This window comes from Eubalaena glacialis, chromosome 13 (genome assembly GCF_028564815.1).
Source record: "Eubalaena glacialis isolate mEubGla1 chromosome 13, mEubGla1.1.hap2.+ XY, whole genome shotgun sequence".
Lineage (NCBI taxonomy): Eukaryota > Metazoa > Chordata > Mammalia > Artiodactyla > Balaenidae > Eubalaena > Eubalaena glacialis.
In genome coordinates this window covers 25,168,619-25,182,851 of record NC_083728.1, presented here as the reverse complement: position 1 = coordinate 25,182,851, position 14,233 = coordinate 25,168,619, and the positions used below count along the sequence as shown (strand labels likewise).

At 40.8% G+C, this 14,233-nt stretch overlaps 1 protein-coding gene across 4 annotated transcripts in view; it reads right to left on the bottom strand.

Annotated features, from left to right (window-relative positions):
- Nucleotides 1–14,233, bottom strand: part of PIGU (phosphatidylinositol glycan anchor biosynthesis class U) — a 106,131-nt gene that overhangs the window by 40,852 nt on the left and 51,046 nt on the right. For all 4 annotated transcript variants that reach the window (XM_061208500.1, XM_061208502.1, XM_061208501.1 and 1 more), the window contains one exon: nucleotides 4,680–4,777. In XM_061208500.1, coding sequence (XP_061064483.1) covers nucleotides 4,680–4,777 — 98 coding nt within the window. The remainder of the gene's footprint in view (nucleotides 1–4,679; nucleotides 4,778–14,233) is intronic.

The following is a 14,233-nucleotide window of genomic DNA, read 5'->3' as shown; positions in this document are numbered from 1 at the left end:
GGCTCAAACTACCATTCTCAGAAGTGACTCACCAGGGAGCCAGATGCAGCATCCCCTGCCTTTGATCGTGAAGTCTTTCTGTGTCTCATGTAGGGAAGAGAAAAACAGCTTTGCCTTTGGCACTGATCAGACGTTAGCTTGTCTACCACCTGCCTTTTGTACCCTCTAGAAATAGTACCAGCAGAATGGAGGCAGATTTGTAGTGTCAAAGGGGTAAGTACAAACTAATGTTTACAGTTCCTTTGACTCTAGAAAATGAATTATTTTCTCTTCCCCCTATCACCCCACGTATCTCCACACTGGTAACTATGTCCTTTCTATGAACATTTGAATACTAATAACCATAACTAATATCTACTGAATTTGTATCATACTGTTCTAAATACTTGACATGTATTAACCCTTTGCAGTAGCTACTATTGCATTATCTCCATTTTACAGATGAGGAAACTAAGGCATAGAGAAGTTAAGTAATCACTTCCCAGGGTCACGGAGCTAAGCAGAATCCAAGCCAAGACAACTTCAGGGCCTGTATTCTAATGTCTCTCCTTTTCATTGTAAAATTTTCGAACACACAGAAAAGTTGAAAAAATAATACAATAATCAACCATATGTCTGTCATCTAGATTAAACCATAACACATTGCCATATATAAACTTTTCTGTGTGTATGAATTTTCTACACATCATGACACTTCTCCCCCAAAGACTTCTGCATACAGCTCCTAAAAATAAGGACATGCTCCTATATACCATAATACTATTATCACATCCAAGAAGTTAACAATTTCCTATCATCATCTAATATCTAATCTATCTTCAAAATATTCTGAGTATCCCCCAAGCATCCTTTATAACTGTTTTTTCCAAACCAGAATCCAGTCAAGAGTCACCCATTCCAGTCAGTTACTGTCTCTTTAATCTAGAACAGTCCCCTTACTTTTTCTTTTGTATGACATTGATTTTTTGAAGAGAAGCAGACCAGCTGTCTTATAGATTGTCCTGTATTTTGGTTATTTATTTCCTCATAGTATCATTTAACTTGTTCTTCTGCTCTTGTACTTCCTAAAAACCAGAAGTCAGATCTAAAGGCTTAATGAAGGTTAACATTCTGGGTAAAAATACTTTGGAGCTGATGTTGTGTACTTTGTACTGCATCACATCACGAAGCACATCATGCCAGGCCGTTCCACCGTAAGTGATGCTGAGCTAGATTACCTGGTTACGGTGGTGACTGCCAGAGCACTCCTTTGTGAAGATTTACTTTTCCCTTTGCTATTAGCAAATAATTTAGAGGTGGGAGGGGGGTACTATTTTGGCACCATGCAAACGCAAATATTCTGTTCTCCAAAAATCTTTCATCTAATGACTTTAGCGTCCAATGATGATCTTTGCTAGATTTAATAATTTCACTGATGATTTACTATTCTATCCTTCCTTCTACAGTTATAAGTTGGCAATTTTCTGTAAAGAACTTTCCTTCATTAGCTAGGGAAGAACTATAGCTCCTTTGAAAAAGAAAGGGTATGGGACTTCCCTGGTGGCTCAGCAGTTAAGACTCAGCGATCCCAATGCAGGGGGCCCAGGTTCGATCCCTGGCCAGGGAACTAGATCCCACATGCATGCCGCAACTAAGAGTTCGCATGCCACAACTAAGGAGCCCACCTGCAGCAACTAAGACCGGGCACAACCAAATAAATAAATAAAATTTTTAAAATAAATAAATAAAAAATAAAAAGAAAGGGTAACTGCTTAGTTCTTTCCATTTAAGTATTGATTTTCAGAGCAAGAAATTGATAAAAATAGCCATATCTAATGATGGCATATGCATTTTTTCTCTCCTTGCCCCTTTTCTGAGCTACACTATGGACACACAGACTCTTATTTATTCAGTGTTTTACAATTACTTGCAGTAATTATTCTTTTGATGCTCAGAATATACTAAATTTAGCCAGTAGAAGCCCCTTTGGGCTGGTTCCATTGTTCTTTTGATATAGTACCATTAGTCTTTAAGACTACTTTGCTTTCCATCTTAAGATGTCCCAGTCAAGCCTGTGTTCTTATGTACATTACATAACCTTTCCTAGAGGGATGTATATGCCTACAGAGGGCTCTGAAAACTCTGAGAAAAATGTAACGGCAAGAGCAGATGTATCACTTCCTTGTGGTTATCAAATCCAATTCAATTTGGGGAATGAAAGGATTTTTAAGACTATCAGGTCTAGCTACCCATGCTGACGCTTACAGCTTTGCTACAACTCCCCAATATGTGGCAATTCAGTATGTGGCCTAAACACTCTGATCCACAGGGAACTCACCTCACTTGAGGCACCCTATGCTATCCCAGAACTGCCTTATACTGGGCTCCTTGTAGTTCCCACCCATTAGTTCTAGTTTCTCTCCTTAGAGCCTATGGGTCTCTGTGAGAAACTCACACCTAAAGATAATTTCCTCTTCTGTTCCCTCCCTCATATTTAAACAAATGGGTTTATTTCCTGGATGTGATTGGATTGACTTTCCAAATACACTACCATGACTCACAAGGCCCTACTGCCTTTCAAGGCCACTTCATATACTTATATAAAAACATGTAAATATAGTATGGGCTGGGATTGTAATTTCTACGTAAATGGGTCCTAAAGTTCATCTCACTCTTTCCAGTCCTGTTCACCACATATATACGGCTGCCAGCAAAGCCAATTCTACTCCCTAGAATTCTGCATCTAGTCCCTCATCTCTCCATTTTCCCTGACACTGGTCTGGGCCCCCGACCAAGCCCGCTGACTCGATCTAATACAGTGGCCTAACCTTTCCCAACCTCAGCTCCTCCTCACTGCACTCCATGACAAAGGCTGCTGCCAGAGCAGTCTTCCTGCGGCACTCCCAGCTCCATAACCTTCAATTGCTTTTTATCTGCAGAGTCTACCATAGTGTCTAGCATACTGGACTTGGGATGCTCAGTACATATTGGTAGAGGGAGGGACTGAATAAAGTGACTGGTTGAGCTGCTTGATTTCATGACTCAGTTGTACTGTCCATTGTTGTCAGGAGGAAATTTCCTTGAGTTTTAAACAAAAGCTATTTTACTTAAGGTAGTATTTAGTATTTGGCTTAACAAACAGTTTAAAATTTTTTGGTCAGTTCATGTGTATGAGTAAACATATTTTTCATAGTATGTATTTAACAAATAGTTGCACAAAAATTTGGTTGCATGCATTCTTCTTGGTGCTCGGACTTTCTAAAGAATAAACTGTAAATATGAAGCCAGAAAGAAAATACCAACAGCATATTGTTACATGGGAAAATGTTTGCATTCAACAAGAATCTAGAAAGAAAATCAAAGTAAAATAACTTCACAGTATGATGGTACATCTATTAAATTAGCGATCATAAACCGAATTTGAAAAGCCAGTGCTGGCGACCTGGGAGGAAGTGGTTCACTTCACTTCAGATACTGATGGTGGGCGGCACTGCAAATTGGCTCTGGCTTTCTGGTGAATACTCTGGTCTTGCCTCATAAGAACTATAAAACTTCTCACACCTTTGGATCCAATGATTCAGCTGGAGGAACACACCTTAAGGAAATAACTTAAAAACAAATGTCTACACTATTTGTATTAGTGACAACTAGGGCACATCTCAAATTCCCCAAATAGGAGAAAGATCAAGCTAAACATGTATCATTGTGTACATCAACATCAACACAAAGATATATGAAGTCACTTAAAATGACAAGTACATGGTCTATTTCAATAAATGGAGGTATACACTCAGTTTCAGCAACAGTGTTTATAATTCAGAACAAGGGCTCTGAAAGCAGACATTTCTTGGTTTGAATCCTGGCATTGCCCTCCATACGCTTCAAGAAATGCTTCTCTTCTAAGAATGGATTTGGACCATGCAGGACCTGCAAGCAGTTACTTGCTCTTGAGGAGATGTGTGTATTCTTATTTGAGTAGAAAAGACAGATTAAGGTTAGAGAGCAGGCTGTTGCGTCAGACCACCCAAGCTCACCTCTCGGCAGTCACTTGCTGGCTGTGTGACCTCAGGCAAGTGACTAAACCGCCCTACATTCCAGTTGCAATTCATGTGTCTAATATGGCTAATACTAGATTATTATATGGCTAATAATATGACCTACCCCATAAAGTTCTTCTGAGGTTGAAATGAGAAGATGCCTATAGAGTGTTCAGCATAGTGACTGACATGTAGTATGTTCTCAGTAAATGCCAGCAGTTTGTATTCTTCAATTAAACTACTGATCACCCACTATGGTCCAAACATTGCAAGAGGTGCACCCACTACATTTCATCCATGCAAGAACCTTACGAGGTGAGTGTGGTTATACAAAATAGTTAAATGGGCTCAGAGAAGGATCTGTGAATATTAGGTGAAAAAAGGAGAATGCAAGATGGTTGGTAGATCCCGATTACAAACATGAAAATGAAACGCACTGATACATTTGCAATGATATGTATAATTAGAACATAATGATCATTAGGTCCACTTTGTTTAAAGTTAGTCAAGTTTCTTTGTGTTTTCAAGTAGAAGCAAGCAAATGTGAATTGGGGACCCCGTCCTATTGCCTTTATTGTGCCTTGCCCTTCTCTCCCCTAAGCAGGGAACAGGCCACGTATTAAATGTCACCTGAGTGTTGGCTTCTGACCAGCAAGTGCTTACCTGGAGGAGATAGAGGAGTCCTGGGACAAACAAGGTGAGTGGGTAAAGAGACTGGTATGTTGCTAAGGCAAGAAAGATAGCACTGAGGAAGGCACTACCTGTAAAAAGAAATAAATATATGGAATAATCCAGCCACATCAATTAGGATTAGATTCAGCGACTCCCCAAAACAAGAAACGTTCCACAACTGCTCAAATAATCACCTGTCAAATATCTCCTGGTGCATAAGATGCTATGCAAACTCACAGGAGTGGAAGGATCTTGGCTTGATTTCTGATGAAAGGAAACCAAGGAAGTCAAAACCACTTACCTTTAGCAACCTGAGATACCACAGGTATATTTCTTGTAAAATTTTCAGACCCAGAAAGATTTTACAAAACTTCAGCCCGAAGATGAATAAAGGAATCAAGTCTGTTAACGTCCATGTCCTATTTAACTTACCAATTGATTAAGCCTACAATTATTGCTTACGTGATTCAGAGCTGTGAAACGTATGCTTTTGTTTGTTGCAACACCCCATCACTATTTTTATAACATCCCTTCCTTATGTACTCTCTTCAGGCCATATGTTTATTATTTTTTCAAATTAAAATATATTAATTTTTATTAATAATGTCCCTATTCCCTACATAAAATGGACCACTGTAGAATTATTAAACATGGTGTTATAAATAATTTTCAATGACATGGAAAGATGTTTATCACAATCTATTAATTGAAGATCATAAAAGAGATACATACTATAACCCCTTTTTAAAAAAATGAATAAATACATTTTTAGAAAAACTAAAAGGTGGGAATTCCCTGGTGGTCCAGTGGTTAAGACTCTGCTCTTTCACTGCTGAGGTCCCAGGTTCGATCCCTGGTTGGCGAACTCAGATCCCACAGATGCGTGGTGCGGCCAAAAAAAACCCCTAAACTAAAAGGCTAGGCCACAGATTCCACAGTGTTTTTCTCTGGGTGGTTGGATTATGGATGATTTTTCATTTTTGTTTCTCTGTATTTTCTAAACTTCCTATAATAAACATGCTTTGTTTTTGTCATAAGAAAAAAACTGATATCTTGTCTCCCAAGGCAATAGAAATAAAAGCAAAAATAAACAAATGGGACCTAATCAAACTTAGAAGCTTTTGCACAGCAAAGGAAACCATAAACAAAACAAAAAGACAACCCATGGACTGAGAGAAAATATTTGCAAACAATGCGACTGACAAGGGATTAATTTCCAAAATATATTGTACAAACAGCTCACACAACTCAATAACAAAAAAACAAACAACCCAATCAAAAAATGGGCAAAAGACCTAAACAGACATTTCTCCAAAGAAGACACACAGACAGCCAACAGGCACATGAAAAGATGCTCAACATCGCTAATTATTAGAGAAATGCAAATCAAAACTACAATGAGGTACCACCTCACACTGGTCAGAAGGGCCATCATTAAAAAGTCTACAAATAACAAATGTTGGAGAGGGTGTGGAGAAAAGGGAAGCCTCTTACACGACTGGTGGGAATGTAAGTTGGTGCAGCCACTAGAAAACCGTATGGAGGTTCCTTAAAAAACTAAAAAATAGAGCTGCTATATAATCCAGTAATCCCACTCTTGGGCATATACCTGGAGAAAACTGTAATTCAAAAAGATATATGCATCCCATGTTCATAGCAGCACTATTTACAATAGTGCTGCTATGTAATAGTGCCAAGACATGGAAACAACCTATATGTCCACCGACAGATAAATGGATAAAGAAAATGTGGTATATGTACACAATGGAATACTACTCAGCCATAAAAAAAGAATGAAATAATGCCATTTGAAGCAACATGGATAGACCAAGAGATTATCATACTAAGTGAAGTGAGTCAGAAAGAGAAGGACAAATACCATATGATATCACTTATGTGTGGAATCTAAAATATGACACAACTCACAGACATAGAAAACAAACTTACGGTTACCAAAGGGGAAAGGGGGGTGGCAGAGGGATAAGTTAGGAGTTTGGGATTATCAGACACAAACTACTATACATAAAATAGATAAACAACAAGGTCCTATTGTATAGTACAGGGAACTATATTCAATATCATGTAGTAAACCATAATGGAAAAGAATATGAAAAAGGATATATACATATGTATAACTGAATCACTTTGCTCTACAGCAGAAACTAATACAACATTGTAAATCAACTATACGTCAATTAAAAAAAAACTAGATGGATGTAAGAAAAAAATGATATCTTTTTTTAAAAAAAACAAGTAGCTATTCCCTTTCAGATGGTTTAAGACAACAGAGTACCCTAAAATCAAGGCTAGAGAAACCCAGTTTACAACAGAGATTTTAGAGTGGCCCAGAAATCAGTAGAGTTCAATTGATGGTCCAAGGCTGGTATCTATAATGATAATATTTCATCAAGTAACAGTGCTCATGGTCACTCTTATTAGTGTGGGGTCAACTTTTACTGAAAACAACAGACATCTTCTCAATGGTGTTTCATAAAAGAAGGAATTATTCACTCCACTCAGTCCAGGGAATTTTACCCTCTCCCAACCCAGCTCCCGAGACAAACAGAAGCAGATGTTCCATAGGACTTTTTTGCCCACCAAAGTGGTGTATGTACAGTGGTTTGACTTAACGATTTTTAGATTTGATGATGGTGCAAAAGCAATATGCATTCAGTAGAAACCATACTTCTAATTTTGAATTTTCATTTTTTTCCCCAAGCTAGCGGTATGCAGTACATATTCTCTCGTGATGCTGGGCAGCTGCAGCCGCAGCTCGCAGTCAGCCACTCGATCACGAGGTTAAACAACTGATATACTTACAACCGTTCTGTACCCATATAACTATTCTGTTTTTCACTCTTAGTACAGATTCAATAAATTACATGAAATATTCAGCACTTTATTATAAAATAGGCTTTGTATTAGATGATTTTGCCTAACTGTAGGCTAATGTAAGTGTTCTGGGCACATTTAAGGTAGGCTAGGCTAAGCTAAGCTCTTATGTTCAGTAGGTGAGGTGTATTCAATGTAGTTTTAACTTAGGATATTTTCAACCTACGAGGGGTTTACTGGGACATAACCCCAGCATAAGTCAAGGAAGATCTGTACTTGAAACATCTAAGAGCCACCCTGGAAGAGGGAGGGTTATGAATGTGACTACTTCATAGAAGAGTAAGTGGAGAGAAAAGAACTTTGAGTCCTCTATCCCTCAAACCAAGGAAACTCACCAGCTAGAAACAATTCCTGGTTGAAAGAAAGTGGAAGGAAGGCAGAGAAAGGAGGAAGTAAAAGACCAAGGACAGAACTCTATGGGATGGGCTATTTCATCACGTTGGTTAGTGCCAACATGATGTTCTGTATCCAGGGTACTTGTAAATATGACTGAGCGGGACAGATCATGCCCAGCCAAGCTGTGCTACTAGCAGAGGTCCCCACACACCCCGAACCAGAACTGGGTCAACTCTGAGACAGGGAGATGGCAGTGGTGGGAAAGGTGCTATTCTGGAGCCCAACAGCTAGGGTGGACTCAGAATTCCTTGACTAGGCCAAAAAGTTGAATGATATTTTGGGGGAAACCAGCAAAGAGAGGGGAAAAGCTGGAAAGAAGTTTTAAATTTAACACTGTTTTCTACAGAGATTGGTGGTGGTGGGAGTGAGAAGAGGCCCATGTGTCTGTTAACAGAGGAGGGATAATGTTCCAGTTCCATCCATTCTTACAAATGTGGTGGAACAAACACATGACTTTCACCTCTCTCTCCCCCAGGAGACACCAGGGAGTGAAATAAACACAGCCACTTCCTGCCCTAATTGCCTGAGATCAGTAATTACTTGTCTGGAGCAGCTAACTATTTATAAGGTCCAAGAGAGAAGAAACAGCTCCTAGCTAAAAAATGGACTTGTGAGTTTTAGAATACTTGCTCCCAAGATCAGGAAGAAGCAGGCTTCCTTCCTTGGATGAAATCATTAGGAAGGAAAAATCTGTTCCTTCTGCTAGTCTACCAGTAAGTGGCATCAGCATCTCCCCAGACACCTCAGCTATTCAACGCCCCTCCCACTCTCACACTCCCACTAGTCAGGTATACACATAATGATTTGCTATGTGTACATCTTGTGAAATGATCACCATCATAACTCTGGTTGAAACCAATGTTCTTGAGGAAGGAAAACTTATGAAGTATAAAACACAGAGTCCTTTGTGACGACCTAGATGGGTGGGATAGGGAGGGCAGGAGGGAGGCTCAAGAGGGAGGGGATATGGGGATATATGTATACATATAGCTGATTCACTTTGTTGTACAGCAGAAACTAACACAACATTTTAAAGCAATTATACTCCAATAAAGATATTTTTAAAAATAATTGAAACAAAAAAACACAGAGTAATGAAACATGGGCAAAGCACAAAATAAATCTGCCTCTTGAATAAAACAGAGCCTGCAGAATAGCAGTTGAGGACTTGTGGTAGGGAGCCAGCACAGAGAATGTGGAGTAAACTATCAGATGGCTGAGGCCTCTGGTCTGGGGGCAGAAACGTGGTGCTGCAACAGTCAGGAGCCTGGTGTGTGGGATGCTGGGGCAGGTGTGGATGGGGCACATGCACAGTCTGAGCAAAAGTGAGGGGGAGGATGGAGGCACACAAGAGACTCAGACAGAGCTGGCATGTTTTTTTAAAAAACTAGAAGAGGCAAGAAGAATGGGTTAGGAAGGCAGGAGGAGGCGATGTGCTTGGGGCAGGGTCAGGGAAAAAAAAAGTAAAAGGTGTCTTCAGATATTTTAGATGAACCATGCAACACGCCAACATTTCTGGAGTGTCTGCTCTATGCCAAGCCGTGCTGGGTGCGGGAGACTGGTGACTCAGACAGTCTCTGTCCTCAGGGAGCTCCCAGTAAACAATGACAAAATATGGGAGGAAAGTGCAAAGGAAGTATTCGGAGCCATCAGGGGAAGCTGACACCTGAGTTTTGAACAATGAGTAGGTGAGGCCGGCAGTCCAAGGGAAGAGCATGTGCACAGGCAGGAGGGCGAGGGAAAGAATGGTGTGCTGGGGGTGGAGGGGCAGAGACTGTAATTGGCTCAACATGGCAAAAACAGAGTTGGAAGGAGTGACTGGAAGAGGGTGAAAAAGGGGCTTTTGTGGACGTTGGTAACATCCCTGTTTCTTTTTTTTTTTTTTTTATAACTCAAATTTTTTTTTTTAAATTTTATTTATTTATTTATTTATGGCTGTGTTGGGTCTTCGTTTCTGTGCGAGGGCTTTCTCTAGTTGCGGCAAGTGGGGGCCACTCTTCATCGCGGTGCGCAGGCCTCTCACTATCGCGGCCTCTCTTGTTGCGGAGCACAGGCTCTAGACGCGCAGGCTCAGTAGTTGTGGCGCACGGGCCTAGTTGCTCTGCGGCATGTGGGATCTTCCCAGACCAGGGCTTGAACCCGTGTCCCCTGCATTGGCAGGCGGATTCTCAACCACTGCGCCACCAGGGAAGCCCCCTGTTTCTTAATGTGCACTTTTCTGTGTATGTGTTATACTTCAACAAAAAAGTTATAATCTAAAAAGTCTCAGCAAGCAGGTAGGTAGGGGTCGGATCAGGGAAGGCTTAGCTTGCACAGTCAATCAAAAACATGTCTACAAGCCTAGACATGACATCTCAAATAATGCCTGAAGTGGCAGCCTCATTTGGGCAAGAGCTAGGGCATCCTGCTCAGCTAACCAGGAGGAACTATACCAAGAAGACTGTGAATTTTACCAAAAAAAGATATAATCTACCAGTTATCTGCTAGAATAGCCCAGATACTCAGTCACTAGGTTTCTTATACAAGCTCTAGTCTTTGGCCTTATCATAAGAATACTAAAGTAGGGCTTCCCTGGTGGTGCAGTGGTTAAGAATCTGCCTGCCAATGCAAGGAACATGGGTTTGAGCCCTGGCCTGGGAAGATCCCACATGCCGCAGAGCAAATAAGCCTGTGCGCCACAACTACTGAGCCCACGTGCCACAACTACTGAAGCCTGCGCGCCTAGAGCCCATGCTTCGCAACAAGAGAAGCCACTGCAATGAGAAGCCCGCGCACCACAATGAAGAGTAGCCCCCGCTCGCCGCAACTAGAGAAAGCCCGCATGCAGCAACGAAGACCCAACACAGCCAAAAATTAAAGAAACAAACAAGTAAATAAATAAATTTATAAAGTAAATCAGTCAAATGTATATGTGCACTGGCTACAGTCTCAGGGAATTTCATTATCTATCCAATCTAGCTTTGAATATGTTTTCCAACTCTCTATTGGTGTCAGCATGGCGGCCACAAGCCTGGGCAAGACCTGGGGTAACACTTTGCTGTACCTTGAAGTGACCTGGGCCTGGGTGGGTGGCAGAGCTACAGGACAGAGCAGGAATGTAGATGAGGTGGAGCTATGGAAACTGGTTCAAGATAAGGAATTCAAGTAGAATGAGCAGAGACTGGGTCACAGACAGGGACCTGTACCAGGACAGGCAGTGGGACAGATTGGAATGTGGTCAAAAGGGCTGAGGTCTCCCAGGACACTCAGAAGAGGAAGTTGCACTAGGGCCTGAGAGCAAGCAAGACTACTGGGCAGGAGGAGGGGCTAGGGCCTGGCCCAGTGTTCTATACTCCTTGCCAAGTGTTCTTTCAACAGCACAGGCTTTCTCAGAGTAGTCCATCTACATCAGTGATGATGATGATGACAATTCTCTGAGCACATACTCTGTTCCAGCCACGACTATAAGCATTTTACATGTATTAAGTCATTTAGTCCTTCCAATAACTCCATGGAGCAGATAAAATTACTATCCCCATTTCACAGATAAGTAAACTGAAGGACAGAGACTTTATTTGCTCAGGGTCACAAAACTAATGAATGGTGATAGAATTTGAACCCAGACAGTCTCATTCCAGAGCCCTGAATCTGTAACTGCAGCACTATGCTACCTTCTTGATTCTCAATCTATGGCTGTACCATAAAAATCACAATAAGCAGAGCAACTATTTGTTGAGCGGGTTTTGCTAAGGAATCATGCTAAGCATTCTGTGTTTCTTATTTATTCCTCTACTAATCCATGAGGCAGATCTTATCTCTGGGATCAAACTGAGGCTCTAGAGGCTGTGTGATTTGCCTGAGGCTACAGCACAGGTAACTAGAACCAGCAGGTTTTCAGTTGATCTGACAAAACCCCAGGCTGCTTCGTCCTAGGGTCCTTGGGCCTTTGGGTCCTCTAAGACTCTCTTCATGGGTAAGGCCTCATTTACCGCAGAGGAACCTCATATGGAAGTGATGGGCTCATCAGAGCTCAGGTTCATCACTCTGCCATGTTCTTCCAGGGCTGGGCTCCAGGAAGAGAACCTCTCATTTTAACCTTCTCCCAGTTTTCTCCAGAAAGCTCAGGAAGGGGCTTCCCTGGTGGCACAGTGGTTAAGAATCCACCTGCCAATGCAGGGGATACAGGTTTGAGCCCTGGTCCAGGAAGATCCCACATGTCGTGGAGCAACTAAGCCCATGCGCCATAACTAACGAGCCTGCGCTCTAGGGCCCACGTGCCACAACTACTGAAGCCCGTGCACCACACTGAAGAGTAGTCCCTGCTCGTCGCACCTAGAGAAAGCCCACGCACAGCAACGAAGACCCAACGCAGCCAAAAATAAATAAATTAAATAGATAAATTTAAAAAAACCAAAAACAACAGAAAGCTCAGGAAGACCCTGTCAATCCTGAGGGATCTTTTATTTATTTATTTTATTTTATTTTATTTTATACAGCACGTTCTTATCAGTTATCTATTTTATACATATTAGTGTATATATGTCAATCCCAATCTCCCAGTTCATCCCACCACCACTCCCCACCACCTGCTTTCCACCCTTGGTGTCCATACATTTGTTCTCTACATCTGTGTCTCTATTTCTGCCTTGCAAACCGGTTCATCTGTACCATTCCACATATATGTGTTAATATACGATATCTGTTTTTCTCTTTCTGACTTACTTCACTCTGAATGACAGTCTGTAGGTCCATCCACGTCTCCACAAATAACCCAATTTTATTCCTTTTTATGGCAATATTCCATTGTATATATGTACCACATCTTCTGTATCCATTCATCTGTCGATGGGCATTTAAGTTGCTTCCATGACTTGCCTATTGCAAATAGTGCTGCAATGAACATTGGGATGCATGTGTCTTTTTGAATTATGTTCTTCTCTGGGTATATGCACAGTAGTAGGATTGCTGGGTCATATGGTAATTCTATTTTTAGTTTTTAAGGAAACTCCATACTGTTCTCTACAGTGGCTGTATCAATTTACATTCCCACCAAGAGTGCAAGAGGGTTCCCTTTTCTCCACACCCTCTCCAGCATTTGTTGTTTGTAGATCTTCTGATGATGCCCATTCTAACTGGTGTGAGGTGATAACCTCATTGTAGCTTTGATTTGCATTTCTCTAATAATTAGTGATGTTGAGCAGCTTTTCATGTGCCTCTTGGCCATCTGTATGTCTTCCTTGGAGAAATGTCTATTTAGTTCTGCCCATTTTCTGATTGGGTTGCTTGTTTTTTTGATATTGAGCTGCATGAGCTGTTTATATATTTTGGAGATTGATCCTTTGTCCGTTGCTTCGTTTGCAAATATTTTCTCCCATTCTGAGGGCTGTCTTTTCATCTTGTTTATAGTTTCCTTTGCTATGCAAAAGCTTTTAAGCTTCATTAGGTCCCATTTGTTTATTTCTGTTTTTATTTCCATTACTCTAGGAGGTGGATCAAAAAAGATCTTGCTGTGATTTATGTCAAGTCAAAGAGTGTTCTTCCTATGTTTTCCTCTAAGAGTTTTATAGTGTCCTGTCTTACATTTAGGTCTTTAATCCATTTTGAGTTTATTTTTGTGTATGGTGTTCTAATTAAATTCTTTTACATGTAGCTGTCCAGTTTTCCCAGCACCACTTATCGAAGAGACTGTCTTTTCTCCATTGTATATCCTTGCCTCCTTTGTCATAGATTAGTTGACCATAGGTGCATGGGTTTATCTCTGGGCTTTCTATCCTGTTCCATTTGATCTATATTTCTGTCTTTGTGCCAGTACCATATTGTCTTGATTACCGTAGCTTTGTAGTATAGTCTGAAGTCAGGGAGTCTGATTCCTCCAGCTCTGTTTTTTTCCCTCAGGATTGCTTTGGCTATTCAGGGTCTTCTGTGTCTCCATACAAATTTTAAGATTTTTTGTTCTAGTTCTGTAAAAAATGCCATTGGTAATTTGATAGGGATTGCATTGACTCTGTAGATTGCTTTGGGTAGTACAGTCATTTTCACAATATTGATTGTTCCAATCCAAGAACATGGTATATCTCTACATCTGTTTGTGTCATCTTTTTTTTTTTATGGTGCCAATTTTAAATACCATTTTATTTAAGACATTGCATTTTCCACTTACAATACAGTGCTTGTAAAGTACAATGTTATTTCCTTTCCCTGTGCACATATTCCATGTTCAAGTATCAAGAATGCCGAGTTTATTACAGCAGCTCAACTTTAAAACTGCCATGGAATTT